Source organism: Scleropages formosus, chromosome 20 (assembly GCF_900964775.1).
Source record: "Scleropages formosus chromosome 20, fSclFor1.1, whole genome shotgun sequence".
In the NCBI taxonomy this organism is placed as follows: domain Eukaryota; kingdom Metazoa; phylum Chordata; class Actinopteri; order Osteoglossiformes; family Osteoglossidae; genus Scleropages; species Scleropages formosus.
Genome location: NC_041825.1, coordinates 11417376 through 11436524, shown reverse-complemented (window position 1 = coordinate 11436524; position 19149 = coordinate 11417376). Strand labels below are relative to the sequence as shown.

Sequence of the window (19149 nt, the reverse complement as noted above, 5' to 3'; positions counted from 1 at the left end):
GAACGCCGGATCTGCCCAGGCGTTCACGTAGAGCGTGATCTCAGTGCGGCTGAAACGCCGGGCATCCAGGGTGTGTTTTAACACAACTACCTCCACAGTGGACCCTTGTTCTTTGGCCTTTCGTGTTTAATGCTCGCTGGCAAGGCCGCGGTGAGGTACGGCGCCCCGTCACCGCCCGCCATCGCTGGCCGCCACTCTCTCGCACCCCACCCAGTGCCAGTCACATCCCCAGCCGATGACATCAGGAAACCTGGCACCCCGACCGTCTGGCAGCTTTCAGCACATAAGCCAGAACCCTGGAGTGTGTGAAGTAGACTAGCAAGCACACAAAAAAGGAACCGTCACAGCCAGACGCTCTCCAAAGCAAGAAACTCTCTCCAAGACTTGTAGCATTTGAAAAAGCAGAGGCGGTATTTACATTAGCACCACTGTCATTGCCCAGTTAACAAAAGTAAGCGCACTTACCCGCTAACCGCGCGACTCGGCGACACGCCATGTCTTAAGAGGTCCTATGACTGGTACCACTTCGGTTGCTTAATAACACATTATAAATTAAAGATAAGCGAAAGAGTTGCGAAATTAATAAAAAAATAAGATATTTTCAAATAGTGTGTAGAAATGTTAATGTCCTTTATTTATGATGTTATTATTTAAACGCGAACCGCACCGCGTATTTTATTGGAGGGTCTCGGAGATTTGGTCAAAGACGTGAGCATTAAGAAGCGTACTTCGGATCGCAGCCCCTCCATTGACCGCATACGATGTTAACCAGACAATGACTGTACGTGGAAAGAAAAAAGAAAAGACGTAAACTGCGCTAAGCGCTGTACTATTTGCAGGACACCATGCCTTTTATAATGATTGAAGATCCTAATATGCATGTAAATTAAACAGGCGATGAGAACGCTGACTTTGATACACAGCTGTGCATTCAGGGAGTTAATGTGATTAAATTAGCGATCGACTGACAGCGGTCTTTTGCCGGACAGCAAGCGCCATCCAGCTCCGGCGCGCCTAATCCCGAGCCTGCTTTATCCCTTTGCTAATTCAGTCACGCTGAGCTTCCTACACGACTATGCCTTTTTGCTTAAAACCAAGAGAGCAGCTCGTGCGTCCGCGCCGCCCCGTCGCGTCGCAGAGCCGCAGCGAGGCTGGGCGAAAGGACAGAGCGTCGTGCCGCCCGGCGCCTGGCATGTTGCTACACCGTGACGCTGCTACAGATGGCTGCCCTTCTGGGAGATCTCCAATGAGAGTCGCCGAAGATCCATCCCGCTGCGCCGGCGCTCTGACGGGGCCGCCGTGGTCCGAGGGCCCCGCGCACACAGAATCGTCAAGCAGCCGCGGCGGAAAGGGCCTCGCTCCGTGTCCGGGAGCCCGACGTGTGGTGGTGGTGGGGGGGTGGGGGCTGCCACGAAGACAGATGGACGGAATGCAAGCTGGGGGATGAAGGGGCCGGGGAGGCCTCCCAGAGAGCAGCCCGGAACCCAGAGCCCATCTCCCTCCTTCACACCCGCTCCCCTCAGAGCGCCAGCACTCAGCTCATCTGTATTCCCGGGCAGCCCGAATGCCGCCCGTCCCACCGCAGCTACCCTGACAAGCAGAACAGCAAATATTTACGCCGGTTGCCCCCCTCCTCCCCCAGCCCACCTCCAGCGGCCTCCCTGGGGAAAAGGCGAGCGCACGGGTTGCACAGAACGGATATTCAGCCCTGCCCTTCGGGCTCTCCAGACAGCTGTGAAGGACTCAAGTCTCCGTCTGTACAAAACGGCGTCCTTTCACAGCTGGCCGCCCTAAACACACACACCAGGGGCCCCAAACCACATTTAACAGCGCACACACATCCACACACAGACACGCACTCATGCATTCGCTCAGTTTAAACACGCCGGCCCCATGCCGTTTTAACTCTTGCAACTCAAGCCTGGACGACTTCGCTGTTAGGCAATTCAATTTATATACCGTTGTACATAATATGCGGTACACTCAAGAAGTTCCAAGACTGGCCGCCATCGATGTATGCTCGTTGCCTACAATGGTACGAGAGCTCTACCGTAACCACGGCAGTCTTGGAACTTACTGACTGTACCGCATAGATTGTTTACATCAAGTAAAGTTCACATGTGATCAACCTGCTGGTAACAAAGAGCACAAAGGGGGCTGTGCTCAGCGGGTACTGTGGCCGGCCGGTCGGCCGGCCCCGGGGCTCACCTGCAGCTGGCGTCACCGGGGTCCCCTTGAAGTGAGCCGGCGGCGTGGGAAAGGCCCATGCGGGCGAAGGCGTGGAAGTGGGTGAGCTGAGTGTCGGTCAGGCTGTGCACGCCGTCGGGCTCGTCGAACACGTTTTCCCAGTACGCCTTGTGGCCCGGGGTGTCCGGCGGCATGGCGCCAAACAGGAAGGCATCCAGCTGGTTGACTATCTCCTGGTTGACGCTGGCCTCGAACTTGCGTGCGAAGAAAGTGGGTCTGGCAGTTTGCTGTGGGGCGGGGAGACAGAGGCGGGGAGACGATTGAGAGATAGCGACTACCAAACAGACACGACAGTGTGGCGGATGGAAAGAGTCCCTCCAAGACAGCCTGGAGAAAGTTGAAATTGAGACAGACAGCTTACCGTCATCATATGAAGAACTGTGTTGAAATTTCTCGCCAGATATGTGTGAGTGAAGATAAAAATAAATCAAGGGTGGGGTGTGGTTGGGGGGGGGGGGGGGGGCGCGGCGGCGGCTGTGTGCTATCCCTGGCAGAATATAAGAATTGCATTTATTAGGTTCAGTCCTCTATTCCGCTGTCATCTACAGTGTGTCTGGTTGACAATAACAAGGTTGGGATAAAGAAAAAAGAAAAAAAAGAGGATGTGTGTGACAGAGCCAAATCACTGGTGGGGGAGGGGGGGGGGGGGGGGTACTTTAATGGCTGGCAAGCCCAAAATAGGTGTTTGAGAGGCTGCCTGAAATCTTGAAAAAAGACAGGAAGAATGAAGGAAGGACAGAAAAAGCAACGAGGGATTAACATCAAATTCGGCGAAGGGGGAACTTCAAAGTGTAAATAGAGAAACGCAGCTCAGGACTCCGCTCGTGCGGGAGAGGAAATGACGCGGAGAGACCGCGAGAGCCGTGTCCATCCCGCTCCGCCGATACCCGCCGCGCGTCCCGGGTTAAGGGGCGAGAGCGGCTTAGCGACGCGCCGGGCTGTCGTAGCGAATTTCAAGCATCTTTGTCACATTTGCTTCGTGCCCGCTTCGCAGATCCCCCTGCGAAAAGGGACCGTTATTAATAGGTGATGTGCTCAATTACAGCCGAGCTCTGCGCGGGACCGGCGAGGGCGGGGGCCCCGCTATGATAAATGGCGTCTCTGTGCCCTGGAGCAGCAGTCGCTGGGTCCGTGGTCCTCGGGAGCTCATGAAAACTAGCTGTTGTACGCTGCCCGGCACCTGGAAAAAAACAGCCCTTGTGCGGGAAAGGCATCCCGACCGCGAAACCATCTACCGCGAGCTTTTCCTTGGCACCCGCCGTCCAGCAAATTCCTAGGGTGCGGCGTGAGGTTTACTGACACATACACTGCGAAGAGACCAGATCAAGACTGCCAAAGAAGCCTTCTTCACTGCTCACAGTACCACACACACACACGTTGTCTGAAGCCACTTGTCCCAAGCGGGGTTGCGGCAAACCAGAGCCTAGCCCAGCAACACAGGGCGCAGGGAACACACCCAGGACGGGACGCCAGTCCATCCCAAGGCACCCCAAGCGGGACTCAAACCCCAGACCTGCCAGAGAGCGGGACCCAGCCAAACCCACTGCGCCACCGCACCCCCTGCTGACAGTACTAGCCCTGCTGAATTAATTCAGATGGAATAGAATAAAAAATTTTAAAAAAAAGGACAGTAATGAAGTGTTCATTTCTTTCAATGAACAGAATTCATAACAAAAGGGGGGGGGCAGTGGCACAGTGGTGAAGTGGGTTGGACCGGGCCCTGCTCTCCAGTGGGGTTCGAGTCCCGCTCTGGGTGCCTTGTGATGGACTGGCGTCCCGTCCTGGGTGCGTCCCCTCCCCCTCCGGCCTTGGGCCCTGTGTTGCCGGGTTAGGCTCCGGCTCCGGCTCCCCGTGACCCCAGATGGGACAAGTGGTTTCAGACGATGTGTGAATTCATAACTACTAATTATTCGGATCATCCATACGGCACAATTCGCTATCACATCAACTCCGTTACGTTTGGGCCGATGGTCATCGGCCTCTGCTTACGTATGTATGCAACATCATTTGGTCGTGAAGAGAATTTGGTCTTGCTGGAACTTTCACTGCTTACATTCATTCACTCCGCCGATGCTTTTCTCCAGAGCAACTTACAATTATTTATCTCTTCATACAGCTGAGCATTTTCTTTTTTTTTTTTCCCCCAGCGCAATTTAAGGTTAATACCTTGCTCAAGGGTCCTACAGCTGGAGGTGGGGTTCAAACCTGCGGGTCCAAGGCAGCGGCTCTGAGCTCTACGCCACCAGCCGTCACCCGTTTAAGGCACAGAGCTGTGCTGGGAAAGGCCGTCTTTCAGGAAGCGCACCGCCGCGGCTCCGGTTCGACCGTAAAATATCACGCCACCGTAGCGATCGCCGTGACAGTCAGATGACTCGCATCCACGGGACAGGCAGCCACACCAGCCGACGACGCGCTTCGAACGCTATGAGTGACGCTCGTCGTGATGCGGATCGGTGTTGACGACGACGACCGCTTAAGGCTGAAGTTGGGTTGTGCCACAAAGCGGCGCGGCGTTGCCCCGGGGACCCGCAGCCAACAGCTCCGCTCCAGATCGCTCCACGCTCGCAAAACAGCACTTTGTTTCAAAAGGCGACACGTCACGATGACGCTCTCCACGCTACCCGAGGAAGCGGATTAGGGGCCGTGCGGAACGCCGAGCCCGGGAAAGACGCGATGCTTTGCTGGCTCGACGTTCCAGCGCGTAAAGACGGTCATCGCAACGCTCTCCCTCGCCCTCCCTCGCCGCACGCGTCACGGTGATCGGAATCCTATTGATGAATTACCACCTTCCCGTCGATCCTCTTTAATACACACTGTTAATTACCGATCCCTCACACAGACGTACCTTGGGAGGCTCATCCATCACACAAATCCCAGCTCTCCATCCGGCCAATAATTTCGCAGGGTCGGCCGGGTCCCGCCGAGCTTCAGCTTGTTCCGCTTCGTTTCGGTCGGCGTTACATTTCCCTTACGGCGGGTAAACTCGCGATCGGGATGTAGGTCTATAGTGTCTCGTTTTAGCAGGAGACAATAAAATAATGAGCGACAGCACCGCTAGTGCTTCCCTGCTGTTTATTTCGCACTAGTCAGTCTTAGAGGTTGCCTACCGTGCGTTCGTCGCGCGCTTGTCCATTTTGAAGCGAGCGCTTACACGATCGCTTCGCGATTCCCACGAGAACCCCGTCCGGACCAGGGGAAGCGGCTCACCTGGAAGCGGTGGAAGTCCGGCGGCTTGAAGTCGTTGGGTGAGCAGCCGCACCAGTCCACGATGTGCTTGTACTGGCACTTGCAGCCGAGCTTGCGGTTCCAGTTGGTGATGCGCAGGTTGTTGTCCACCATGCTCCCGCAGTGGGGGCTGTTCTCCAGGACCGTGTGGAAGAACGACTAGGCGGCAGGGAGGAGAGGGGGCGGGTGACGTGCATAAAACGAAGACGGATGTTCTGCAAACTCGGTGCATCCTGCAGACCCGAGACGCGCGGCGACCGCCGCGAAATCCGAAGGCGGCAGAAACCGGAGTGACTTATTGCACTATGAGAGAACCCTTTATAAAAATGCCAGCGACAAATTCTGAAGCGTCGCCGATGACACAGCGGGGCTGTACGTAACGACAGGCCTACGGATGATGCACGATTGTCCCGCCGGGTTACCGGCCAAGTGCGAATTCCAAAGTTGCGCTAGTATTAAAGCACGGGGGGACGACAAACACCCGGATAACGTGCAATCGTCACCGTGCGAGCACTAAAGTCAACTGCGGATACTTTATGCCTGAGCTGCTCTTTATGCAAGAACCTGCGATTTGCAGCGATAGCAGGGCGGGCGACATCGCCACTACGCCTTTCGCGAAGCCCCCCCGTTAGGCTGAAATCACGTTCTGCGGACTCCGTTCGACCGCGCTCGGTCCTGCATCTGCAAAGGCTTCATTCCGTACGTCTGTCACGGGGTGTAGAGCAGCGGTTAGAGCCTTCACCTTGTAATCAAAGGGCGTGGGTTCAAATCCCACTCATACTGTAGTGCCCTTCAGAGAGGTACTCGCCCTGAATAGCTCCAGCAAAAGTTACCCAGCTGGAAAAATGGGTGCGTTATCGTGAGCGGCACGCTATACAAACAAAATGTTGTAAATCTGCCTTAGAAAGGAGTGTTGGCCTCATGAAAAACAGTTCAGCTATTGCCCGCTTATGACAAGTTCACAGATCCGGCATCGTCCCCCCCGTTTATTGCCAGCCGCCCTTCGCCGCTTCCGTGTGTATATGGGCTCAGAGTGGGTGCCGGGAGCAGCCCTCGTGCTGCCGTCTGGGCCTCACCTCAGCGGGGAGCAAGGTGTAGGAGTAGAAGCGCTTCATGCTGGTCACCAGGTCATCCTGGGAGTTGATGACGTAGTCCACGAACATGCGGTTCAGCAGGAACCAGTCGGAGCCCCCGTCCACCGTGACGCCCTCGGGGATCTTGCGGTCGCCCAGCCGCCACATGTGGGTGTCGCACTCGTAGAAGAGCCGGTCCAGGCCTTGTTTGCGTATGAACCTGGGGATGACGGATGCAAAAAGGCAGCTTACCCATAATGTCCTTAGTTTTATGGCAGTGGCATGACATATCACCTTTTCGTGATGCAGGGTCTTTAACTATAGGACAGTAGATAGCTAGTACTTAGAACTCTCTCCCACCGCAGTACTCACGATCGAGGCACTCACCATAAATGGATGGACGGAGGAACCCTGAGCAAGGCCCACCCGAACCCGCTCTCCCGACGGGGCACGGGGGAACCGGAGCCTAACCCGGCACACAAGGCGCAAGGCCGGAGGGGGAGGGGACGCACCCAGGACGGGACGCCAGTCCGTCGCAAGGCACCCCAAGCGGGACTCGAACCCCAGACCCACCGAAGAGCAGGACCTGGACCAACCCACCGAGCCACCGCACCCCCATTACTCACCATAAATAGTGCCAGTAAAAATTATACATCTGATTAATAATAATAAAAATACGACAGCTCCTTGTATACTTGATGTTAGACTACAGGGTATAGATAATTAGCTCTAGAATAAAACAACCTACAAAGAGAACAGACCTCATTCCATACTTAATTTAATTAATGCATTTAGGTGTTACGCTCACATATTACACAGAAGGGACTCGCGCGTTTTGCATTTCTGGTTAAATTGCAATATTTTTTTTTCCATTTAACGAAACATTTCTGGCGAATTTCGCAGAAGAGTTGAGCAAAGGACCCTATGCGGACCCGTCCAAATTCCTTCCGCAAGCCTGCTTCATCCGCTCTCCCGCGCGTCCAAGTGACGGAGCACTAAAGCCGCGTTCGTCGCAGCGCCACGCAGGGCCCAGAGAACCCGAGCGGCACCTCATTAGGAACGCGGGCTGTCCGCGATGGGACGGGCAGCCCGCGCCGGCGGCTCTTTGCTCTCCGACACGGGAAGGTTAATTAAACCGGCCACAGCCGGTCGGACGGCTCCGTCCCCAAGCTGGCTAAAGGGAAGCGGGGCGGAGAAGAATGACTTGGAAAATGTAACACAGCTCCACGTCGCAGTACCAGCGAAGTAGAGCGTCGCTCAATAGTATGAGTACACTTGGTGGAAACGAGTTTTTTGTTACAAAGCATTCGGTTAACACGTCTTCCCAGCTCTCCTGCGGCTATTCCCAGAGATTTAGGACACAGTAGACGGTTGCACCACAATGGAAGGGGGGGGGGAGGGCGACGGTGGGTGGCCAGCTGGTCTAGGTCAATCGGATTTATGTGGCTGTTGACCGCGACCCCCGAAAGGTTCATCTTCTCCAGTTTGCTGTCGACCTGCAGTTTGCTTTTCCTTCTCCTTTGTTGCCACCTGACCGGTTCATCAGCATAAGGGACACCCTTGAAGGCTGTATTTCTTAGATTTATTTGTTCATTTGTAGAACAGTTAGCTTACATCCTTATTATTATACTTCATATATTTATAACGGCTCGTCAATGTGTGTCATATATGGTGACAGTTTTAACCGTAACCTTGTGCTCTAATTTCCCTTCAGCACAGAGTGATATATCACAATAAACTGCACCGTATGTGAATTGCCTTGCCCACGTGTTGAAGTTTGTGAACACATCGCATTTTGGTTGGGGGGGGGGGAATCCCATTTTCCAGCACGTGTACTCAAACTTTTGACTTTGTATCAGCAATGTTAGCTAGTGAGCCGTGCGAGTCATTTCGCGCACGCTGTCATTGCGGCAGTTGAACACATCTTGTACTTTAACAAGATACATTTTCAAGGGTCACGTTTAACTAACACGGGGGGCGCGGTGGTGCAGCGGGTTCGGCCGAGTCCTGCTCTCCGGCGGGTCTGGGGTTCGAGTCCCGCTCGGGGTGCCTTGTGACGGATTGGCGTCCCGTCCTGGGTGCGTCCCCTCCCCCTCCGGTCTTGCGCCCTGTGTTGCCGGGTTAGGCTCCGGCTCCCCGCGACCCCGAATGGGACAAGCGGTTCAGATGGCGTGTGTGATGTTTAACTAAAATCGGCAATGATACGCTCATGAGCCGAATGCACCAAGAGCCACATCACCTGCAGTCACTGGCAACAGGAGCAAAGCATCTACTGAACCAGGCTGCACTTACACGCGTGTAGATTCTCAGTGATATTTTACATCAATCAATTTGGATGTATTCAAAAAAAGTATTCCTGGCATAAATGCAATCAGATCACTTTAGAGACAGTGCTGAAGTACAGTTACTTCATCTGTGAATTCTAATGAAGGACATGTACTCCCCTACAGTCCAACCATTTCATTAATATTACGTAGTCATTTAGGTGACACATTCCCACAAAGCTATTTTAGTTCTGTATACTACACTACTTCACAGTTATTTACTCATTTACAAAACTAGGTAAGTTACTGTACCATTGTAGGGTAAGAGCCTTGATCAAGGGTACAACAGCAACAGCGGGATTGGAACGCGAGTCGTATCAGTGCAAGGTGGCAGCTTCAACCACTACGCCACCCACTGGTGCATTATTGTCATAAAGTCATGAAGATGCTGGCAGGGTGGCACAGCAAGTAGCGCTGCTGTCTCACAGCGCCAGGGTGGTGCAAGAGGACATAGGTTCAATCCCCGCTCAGTCTGTGTGGGTTTCCTCTGGGTGCTCTGGTTTCCTCCCACAGTCCAAAGACATGCTGTTCTGGTTCCCCATAGTGTGTGAGTGACACAGAGTGAGTGTGTTCCACTGATGTATGGATGGGTGACCCATTGTAAGTAGTGTATCTTGCAGTGTAAGTCATCTTGGTGAATAAGGTGTGTGGGCTGATAACTCTATGTAGAGTTCATTGGAAGTCGCTTTATGCCAAATAAATAAATGTAAAAGTAAGACATGTGTTGGTTAGCGCCACAGACTATACATTCAACACATGAAAATGATGCGAACAACGTGCGTCACAGGTTAGATGTGCGGCTGACGTAACGGTTTCGTGTTTTCCGGCCTTCGGGCCCTTCTCGAGCGAGGGCCGAGTTTGCGCTCACCTGGCGTTGTCTCTTCCGTGAGACTTAATGAAGTTCATGTCTCGGTATTTGGACAGGAAGGCCACCAGCTGACTGTTGGTCCTGCAAACGAGGAAACAGCCGTCAGTCACGCTTACCTACGTCCGGCGACCGAGCTCAGAAAAGCCAATTAAAGAGAGGCCATAAGCCATCGCGAGCGGCGCGCTCTGGCCGGGCTTCCCTCCCTTCCTCCCTCGTACGGATCTACTTATTTATTTATTTATATAAGGCGGTTGCGTGCACCGCTACTAAGTTACAGTTTTTCCCCCGTATTTTACGCGCGGATGCGGCCTTTGTGCCGTTTCTCACAATGATGGCGAGCGACCCGCTTGCCGCCGGGTCACGCGCTCGCCCCGCAGACATTTCTCCTCTGCCTTTTTCAAAGGGAAACATTCACAATGGAGTGTTTCGGAAGGCCGGTACGGAGCAGGGAAGAGCCTGCCTGCAAGGCGGGGCCCGTTTTTTTTCGCGAAATGCACATTTTTCTTTCTAAAAGGGCATAAACTCTTAACAAAGGCAGACCGCCACTGAGTGCGTATTACCGTCGTTTCTCCACGGAGGAGCAATTCCTTGGCCGGGGGGGGGGGGGCTCGCTCCGAGATCCCGGCACCGAGCCCACCCGCACCGCCTCTCCGCGCACGCCGATGCGCAAGCTCGCAGTCGGAAGAATCCAGGTCAAGGGGTAGATTTGCCACCTGAGAGGCCTCCATGCGTACCGGTTCCATTTATTCGCCGTCCGCCCCGGGGTGGTGCGGTCAGTTGGGGGGGCGGGGGGGGGGGGTAGAAACCATGCATCCAGGAAATCCTGCACGAATCTGACCGGCTGCGCAGCCCATCCGACATGGGGAAACCTGCTGTAACCCATCGCTCCAGGTTGCGACGGCCGAGAGGAAGACGGAAGCGTCTCGCGCGTTGCTTTGTTTGGCACCGGACGTGAACTTTCGACCTCATTCTTTATAACTCTGATAATAATCTGGTCGAACCCCTGCTTTACTGCGCTCTGGAATCAATAAGGAGCCGCGGAGCTGAGAAATGGAAATCGCGCGCGATTTAATTAACGTCCGCAGCGGTACACTTCCGGGAAAAGTGGTAGTCGCGGCGAGAAGTAATCAATTGGATCCCCCTCCAGGTGTATGAACGTTCTACATTGCCTTTGTCACACGCCGTCCGTCGGATCGTGATGGAGAAAATAATTCTGGAACATATTAAAAAATATTGAAGTTGCAATAAAGGAATATCTCAGAAGACGTACAATAACGCCTCACAATAACGTAATTCTTGTGGCGGACGGACGTTCGATTTATAAATAATGCATTTTTAAATGGGATCATTTGGGTACCGAGCAGCTTGGGTGAACGACGGCCGCGCCGCCGGCTGCCTGCGGATTGGAGCCGATGTCACCTGCGCTCCGGCAGGGGGCGGCGGAGAGCGCGGCCTACGAATCCGGTTCCGGAAGGTCCAAACAGCAGCTGCCGTCGTTACTTATGGAGGGGGAGGGTGAGCGGGACGGTGGGGAAAGCCGCAGAGATCCCCCCGCAGAGAGCTCTGGGATGAAATGGGCACGTGAGCCATCCTTATATCACCTCATACAGAGCTTCGTCCGCCACCCCACCCCAGCCCAGCCCGCTCGACCCCACCCGCCTCACCTCATCCCGCCCCCCCCACCTTCGTGGCCCCGTTTCAGAGGAACCCATGCGGAAGGGCAGACGGAAGTCCAGGGAAAATAATGGGTCTACCCAGGGGGGCCCCGACCGCGACCGCGGAGCACGTTAACCATACCGCGCTCTCCAACTAGAATCCCAGCAACTACTTCGTACATTTATTCGCTTAGCGGACGCTTTACTCCGAAGAGGCTCAAGAGTGCAGAGAAGTGCAGCTCGCCAACAGAGGAAGAGCTTTAGACGCAGACGCGCGATTACTAAAGCACGGCGCGTTTGTCCAATACCGCTTTTCGTTTTTTGCCGGCTCGGGAAGCACGTTCGCATCTATTCGTTTAGCAGACGCTTTTCTTCAAGGCGACGTCGCTCTCAGAGAAAAATACAACGAGCGCATCCCATCATCAACAGAAGGAGCGGCGCGGAGATGACGTCGAGAAATAACGTAGCGCGCGTTTACGGAACCGCGAGGAGGGGGTCCGAAAGAGGCGCGTTCCGAGACTCTTCTGGACCCCGCTGTCGGCACGGGACGCGGCCGGCACCCCCGCGGTCGCGGCCCAGCCGAGCGCGTTTCTGCCCAGGTCCGCGGCTGCGCTAAAAAGCAGAGCGTAACTATCACGGCTGCGGCCTCCATTCGAACATCTTTTCTCATTAGCCGCGCTCGCGTCCCTTGCAATTAGGCTCTTTATAGTAAACCACGTGTAATTACCCCACACTGGGCTGTTTTTAAAGAAACCCGCTCACGAGTTACATCAAACAGAAACTCCAGTTACGACTTCACGCCGATTTCCCCTTTGTTTCCCAAGATGCGGGTCCAGTTTGAACGCGCGTACTCTCAGAACCGTACTGGAAGTGAGGGAAACAGAAAGCGAATATGAAGACATGGTATTTCGAGGGGCACTCCACTAGGCAGCGATCTCGAGATGTGGGGTGGGAAAGAAATAAAAAAAAAAAAAACCCCTCCGAAATTGGTTCCGTATGGAAAAGGAGCCCAAATATACACGTTCTGCACACGTTGCCCCAGTGCAAGGAAGTAATGTGGGAGGCCGGATTCAGACAGCTTCCGAGCCCCTTCCAAGCAGCACACGCTGATGCTGACACACACACACACACACACACACACACACACACACACACATCTGAACTCAGCATGTCGCACCACCGAAAGAGGAAACAAGCAGGTTGAAGTGACTTCCCCCGCAGTATGCTGGGAGATATAAAAAAAAAAAAAAAGAAATGAGACAAGCGAAGGAGAGAGAGCGGTTAGACGCTGCCGTGTATCAACCGCAATTTGCCTGCGTTTACATCCGACAACAGGGCCGACATCGCTCCGCTTCGCCGTTATCCCGCCAGGAGGCACGCTTTGCGGGCTCGCCCTGGCCGCTCCCGTGTCTCCCGCCATCCCGGTAGGTGGGCGGGATTCGCCTTGGCTTCGACAGTAGGCTCGGGCGGAATCCGCCCCCGCCCGAAGCCCGTCGGGGCTGCCGCCGGGCCTAGCCGCGGCTCCCGACGTGGACGTTTTTAATCGAGTCTCGCAGGCTGATACCGCGCCGAGCGGCCGTACATCTCGCAGCCACCAAAAGGAAGTTCTTTTCCGTTACTTCGGGTGTAAAGAGGAAGTCTGGGTGACGACGGGCCTTAAAGCTCCGCTTCAGCAACCCAGTTGCCTTAAGACGAAAGATGTAAATCGTTATTTCAGATACCATATTGCTCCCAATGATCCTGCAAACATGCAACTATGACTCAGCATGATATTCAACGGTGGGTTTTCACTGTGTTTTTTGGAAAGAAAAGCAGTACCAAAACTAGGCTGGGGTAAAATTAGGACAAATGGGGCTTTTGGAGTCAAGGGCAATATTGGTGTTGGCGATAGCCAGCTATGACCGACAATTTTTCCAAACACAAGTTTTATTTGAATGTTGGAACCAGAGAAAAACACCAAATTATGATAATCTACTGTGTTTTCATAAAGCCCACGAAGAAAAACAGGACAATTACCCACCCATGTGGATCGGGATTTAAACACGTGATGGACACACCTGCAAAATCTTTAGCGCTGTAGGCTACAGCCATCAACAGACAGTGGAACAATGGGCAACAGTTTTTTTTGTACCCCCAACAGTCTGAGGATTGGCTGTACCAATTCTTCATTAAATAAATAAATAAATAAATAAATAAATAGATAGGGAGTAAATTTTGGATCTAACTGACAGCCAAAATTTATTTACTAGTACCTCCTGCCTTTTATTTTCCTAAATCATAGGGAAAAACTGACACCATTACCATTACTTAATCACACTCCAGTTGATTGATCATGATCTCCAGTTGGCTGGAGTTGAGCATGGAAACGGAACAGCAGCTTTCCTTTTTTTCCCTTAAAACACTCCGAACCTCAATATATCGACTGAGAACAATTTACTAATCAATTAACCATGTAAACTATTCGATATGCTCACGAGAACAAACACTTTCAGGCCTCTCTTTATTAAGCAATTAACAGCTGCACTGATCTTTACTGTTGACTCGCTGTGAGCGTACAGTAATTCACCATGAGCTGTACAAATAAATGGACCCTCTTCCTAATACAAGAACAAATCCTAATTCCCAGATAACTGATTCCCTCTAGAGAGCAAAGCATAAAAAAAAAAAATTGTAAGAAGAGTGGAGCCAAGCAGAACTGTGAATCCTTTCCCAAACAACAGACGCATATAAAATGTTGATGACTTTCATGCTGTGATTGAAGAGTCTACCTTGGTACCATATAACAGGACATCAGCCCTTTAAAGTGAAATCCCATGCTCCGTGCCCCTTAACACAAATCCCTTTATTGCGTATCTGTTGTGATGAGCTCTGCCAGGGACTCTATAGCCAAAGTAAACAAAAGGGGGTGAACTGGGCATTTCTGGCATGTTCTCTACTCAAGTTGGGCTGCAGAATGAGAATGTCTTATAAGAACTTTATGAACCCGACGGATGCTTCGCCCCGTTAAAACCTTTCTAAGGCATGGACATGGTATCGCCATTTCACTGTGCTAAAGGCCTTCAGACAGTCAACAGCAATGACTGCATATTTGTATTTATATAGACGACCTTATATATTTTTACATAGTATCTGTATGACATGCAGGGTAGGTAGGGTTAGTGTCGTCGGGTTAAAGTGAAATCATGTGACTCGTGATTTTCAGAAGTGGTTCATCATTCCCTTCTTCTGCACATGTCTCTGGACTGCAGAAGGAAACGCACTTAAAATTGGGTAGAACATGCAAACAGACACCGAACTGGATTCAAACCCAGTTCTGACGTCACAGCCCAATCGTATGAAGTGTCGTCTTCTAATGCAGTTCTAGTAATTCCTTCACTTAATAAGAGTTACAGTTATTTTAAGTTCAGGAATAACAACAAGGGCTTTTGCCGTTGATGTAGTCTTGGTCTCGATATTCCATTTATTAGAGATATGACTAAATAAAAATGGGACTTTTGGATGCTTGTTACTTTAAGAATCGGAGACATAGCGGGTAAGCGCCAATATCTCAGGCTGACTTTTTTTTAAGCAACGACACTTTGGTGCGTTTACCTTATATCAGCTGTACAGCACTTTTTTGGGGAACCCTCAAACCCCGGAGACTTTCTATTCTTTCTTTTGGTTACTGTGTAATTGTAAGTTAAACCTTATAAACTAAGCTTTAAAAACTATTTTTTGCAGTGCGTCCTGTTATATAACTGATTAAATGATGCAAGCAGTGAATCAGTGCCTTTATAAACAAAAACCCTTCTACCGCCTTTACATGTAATAAAAGGCCTAGTTTTGGTTTATCAATTGTCTCATATATTTACTAGGTTGATATGAGATTTTTCCCAAATTTCTTAAGTGTGCTCTTTTTAGAGAGCAGAGATACTGGCACTTTGTCACACGCCGAACCTACATGCAGCTCTTACGATCGAACCCTCGGCACACTGGCCTTCCCTCAACCGATTTCATGCGCCATCGCCACACTGCATCCACAGCAACTCTTTTAATGACTGGCTTAAAATGTATATATCTCATCACGGATCCTGCAAAAAAATGCCTTGACCGTCTGCCCGACAACCCTTGGTCTTTTTAATGTTATTTATATTGTCTTTCGTATTTGTTCCGACCTTCCTTCAAATTCTATTTTTATTTGTGATCTTATGCCAAGCTCTGGAAGCACTACATCAGTGGGTCACTAATATGTATGCGCTCTGCATGTCTATCAATGAATATTTGTGCGAAAAAAAAAAAAAAGGAATATGGAATATGTCGTAAAAAGCGAGAGAGCAGCTTCTCAGTATATCCGCAGAGTTAATGTTTCCAAATGTTTTGGCTAGTGGCTGTTCTGTGTGTCACTGATGGTTAATGTATATTGTTTTCTTTGGCCTCTGGCCATCCTATAGAGTAAACCTCTGAGAATTATAACAGCCACAGTCTGCCAGTGTCCCTGCTATAATGAAGGTAAATGTCCACCTCCAAACAGTAGTCCATCCCCGTTTCCTAGTTCCTACCTGATCGGATAGTCAGCAGCACTAAGGTTGATGAAGAAGTCCCAGCTCCAGTCCCTCATGGCCAGCAGGTCCTTCATGCTGCGCAGGTACATGGTCAGCAGACTGGCACCACCCCAGATAGTTGACATACGCCAGGGCGTCACTCGCACGTTAGGGTACTGACTCGCGAGCGCCACCACCTGTCTATGCAGATAGTTTGAACGCTGCAGAGACACAAAGGGAGGAGAGGGTGAGCAGTGGGTTGCAACTTATAAATAAATGATAGAGAGATACAGAGATAGATTGATAGAGATTGTTGGATGGTTGGTTGGTTGGATGGTTGGTTGGATGGATGGTTGGTTGGTTGGATGGATGGTTGGATGGATGGATGGAGTTCCTGGCTAAGTGTGACTGACTAAACACAATACTATGAGTTGAGATGTGTACTATGATCACTATGCTGCTAAAATACAGTGCAGTCTGAAAATATGTGAACCCCTTGTGTCCTGTAGTTTTACTACAAAATGGTTATTTAATGGGAATCAGTCTTTCTCAATTGACAAGTAGGTGTGTATTTATCAATTCCACATGTCGGTTTACAGGAAATCATGTGTGCAGCAGAAAAACAGAAGTAGTGCAGGTGCAAAAAGTAAGTGAACCCCATGTTGCATTGGTTAAACCAGGTGGGTAAGTTGATTAAGGTGTGTAAATCAATCATTTTTCATTTTATAAGTTCAAGATTTAGACTAAGTTTATTTTGATATTTTACACAAGAATGATGAGAAGCCTTTTAGAGTTCACATACTTTCAAGCAGCCCTTGTACATGACCTTGGGATGCTGAGGCGATTCGCACGTATCGCGATCGAGCGAGAGGTACCTCGTCCACGTGGATGTAGTAGAAGTGAGATGTGTGGTAGATGGCTTTGAAGAGGCGTTGGAGTTGGCGCGAGGCACGGCCGTGGATCACCAGCATGAAGGCGATCTTCACGGGAGCAGACGGGGGGCGCTCCAACGAGTTCTCCTCCCACTGCACGTTCACGTTGGCCTTGCCTGAGTATGCAAAGGAGAAACCGGGATGAGCACCGACATGTCAGACAATCAATAAAATCAAGACGATACAAGTTATGTACGACTTTTTCAAACAAACTCGGCGCTCAGGTGGTTATGTCAAAGAAATTTAAAAAAAAAAAAACAAAAAAAAAAAAAAAATCAACCCTGATATACTTGTCCATCACTGTTTTCCATGATCTGCTGGGCAGTGTTGATACAAGACACACGAAAGAGGAAAACGGCTTTTTTGGCTCATATCGAAGAGCAGAAATGAATAACAAGCGACAATTTCTGCAACATGGTCTGTACCGACCACAAATAGCTCAGAGGCGACAAAAGGACAAGCGCAAATCTGTTCGGGCTTCTAAATATGCAGCGTGTATAAATAAAAGCAGTGCCCGCGCGCGCTGGCCACGGCAACCCCTGCAGGTTCTAAACAAGGACAAGGAGGGCACTTTTACTGGCGGTGGGCCGATCTAACGGGGAAATATACAATTACAGTGAGTTCACAGCTCAGCGGTGTCAGGCGGTACGCGTGCCGCTTGGCGGGACGGCACCCGGGCAGATAATGACTATAATTTGTGCGCTCATATAGGGGGTTTGTGATTCCCGGCCCCCGGCGGCCCCCGGCGGCCCCCGGCGACCACCGCGGCACTGTTTTTACAGCCCTGGTGGGGAGCAGCTCCGATGACGGCATCCCTCCCCTACGCCCCTGCTGTGACCCCAGGCCGGGATGCACGAGACGGCACTCCTTGGGGGAGGGTCATTCGCTTCCTTCTGCTACATCTGTCCATCTCCAGCTGGTCGGCTCCCGTACTTTCAGACGGTCTCATATCGGAAGGGGCGAACACCGGCCAACCCACGTTAACGCGATGAGGTCCCAACACCTTCCGGTGCCTATTTGCCCGATGGCGATAATTCTGTTTTATGATCTTCTGTAACAGGTATGATCACTATCTGGGAGACATAATTTGAAAACACGTTTTTTTTTTTTTTTTTTCCTATTTAAAAACTATTACCTCACGGTGTCCACCCCAGCCAGGACACACTTAGTGCACTTCGTATGTGTATATATAGCCTGCGCTGGACAGTTCTGTAGGCGTGGTGAAGATGTCGACTGCTGTGAAAGACACTGCTGAGACTGGAGCACATTTACCGTTAGGCTCAAGCTATGCAAGGAGGCTTCTGTGGGACTGTGTGTGTGTGTGTGTGTGTGTGTGTCAGTACTGCAGTGGGCCAGAGGGCCACCAAGACAAGTGCCTTCAACCTTTTCTCCAACACTCACCTTTCCCACCCCTCTTATTTGCCCGTGCCCGATTCCAGTGAATAATCAATTCGCAGCGGTTTCTCAATTGTTAATATCTGATGCTAATTTTAAATTAATATGCAATACAAAACACGGTAATTTAACTGCAATTACACCTCAGCTGAGTTTTAATAAAAAACAATGACTGACAAAAGCCTATTCCAAAAAAAGAAGAAACTTCTGGAGACATTTTTCAGGAACTTCTGACAACTCACATGACAAGTTGTGTCATGCAAAGCGTAAATATAGCTATAGGCTGTCATTACGCAGTGTACCTCGGGAGCGTCAGCTCTGAGCATCTTAAATGAGGGAATGTTCCGGTAAATGTCACCGCTACGGTGGATCTGTCAGCGTGGTGCAGAATAAGAAGCCGCAGGAGGATCACAAATGAAGGTAAAGAGCCAGAAAGTTGGGAGATGACCAAGCGGACAAAGGCAAACTGCAGTAAAATACTGCGTACTCTTTTTTTTAACGTGCAGATCTGAAGACAAACATAATACCTGTAATACAATCATAAACCGGCGTCACTAGGTTTTAGTCACAGGGTTAGGGTGAAGGATCTGGGTTCGGATCCCTGCTCCTCCTACTGCGACACCCTTGCTCAAGGTAAGGGCCCTGATTCGCGCCAGTAAAAATTACCCAGCTGTATGTATGGGTAAAACACTGTTGAGTATCTTATTACAGAAACGTATAGAAAAGCATCAGCTAAATAAATTAACAACAAATGATGAACAAGAGGAAGCCATAAACCGTCACCTTCACACGTCACAGTATCGACAGTTTGCGAAGAAACAACTTCTAGTTTGCCCATTTCTAACCATCGGTGTAATCTTCTCGTATTATGTAACAGAAACCCCCTTTTTTGGATTGAGCGTAATTTATT

General features: G+C 50.9%; 1 protein-coding gene across 1 annotated transcript in view; it reads right to left on the bottom strand.

The window, feature by feature from the left end:
• Nucleotides 1-19149, bottom strand: part of xylt1 (xylosyltransferase I) — a 65635-nt gene that overhangs the window by 9201 nt on the left and 37285 nt on the right. The window contains exons 3-8 of the mRNA XM_029246844.1: nucleotides 16788-16960; nucleotides 15931-16133; nucleotides 9738-9818; nucleotides 6549-6765; nucleotides 5455-5631; nucleotides 2209-2474 (exon numbers count right to left, since the gene is read on the bottom strand). Of these exons, the coding sequence (XP_029102677.1) occupies nucleotides 2209-2474; nucleotides 5455-5631; nucleotides 6549-6765; nucleotides 9738-9818; nucleotides 15931-16133; nucleotides 16788-16960 (1117 nt within the window). The remainder of the gene's footprint in view (nucleotides 1-2208; nucleotides 2475-5454; nucleotides 5632-6548; nucleotides 6766-9737; nucleotides 9819-15930; nucleotides 16134-16787; nucleotides 16961-19149) is intronic.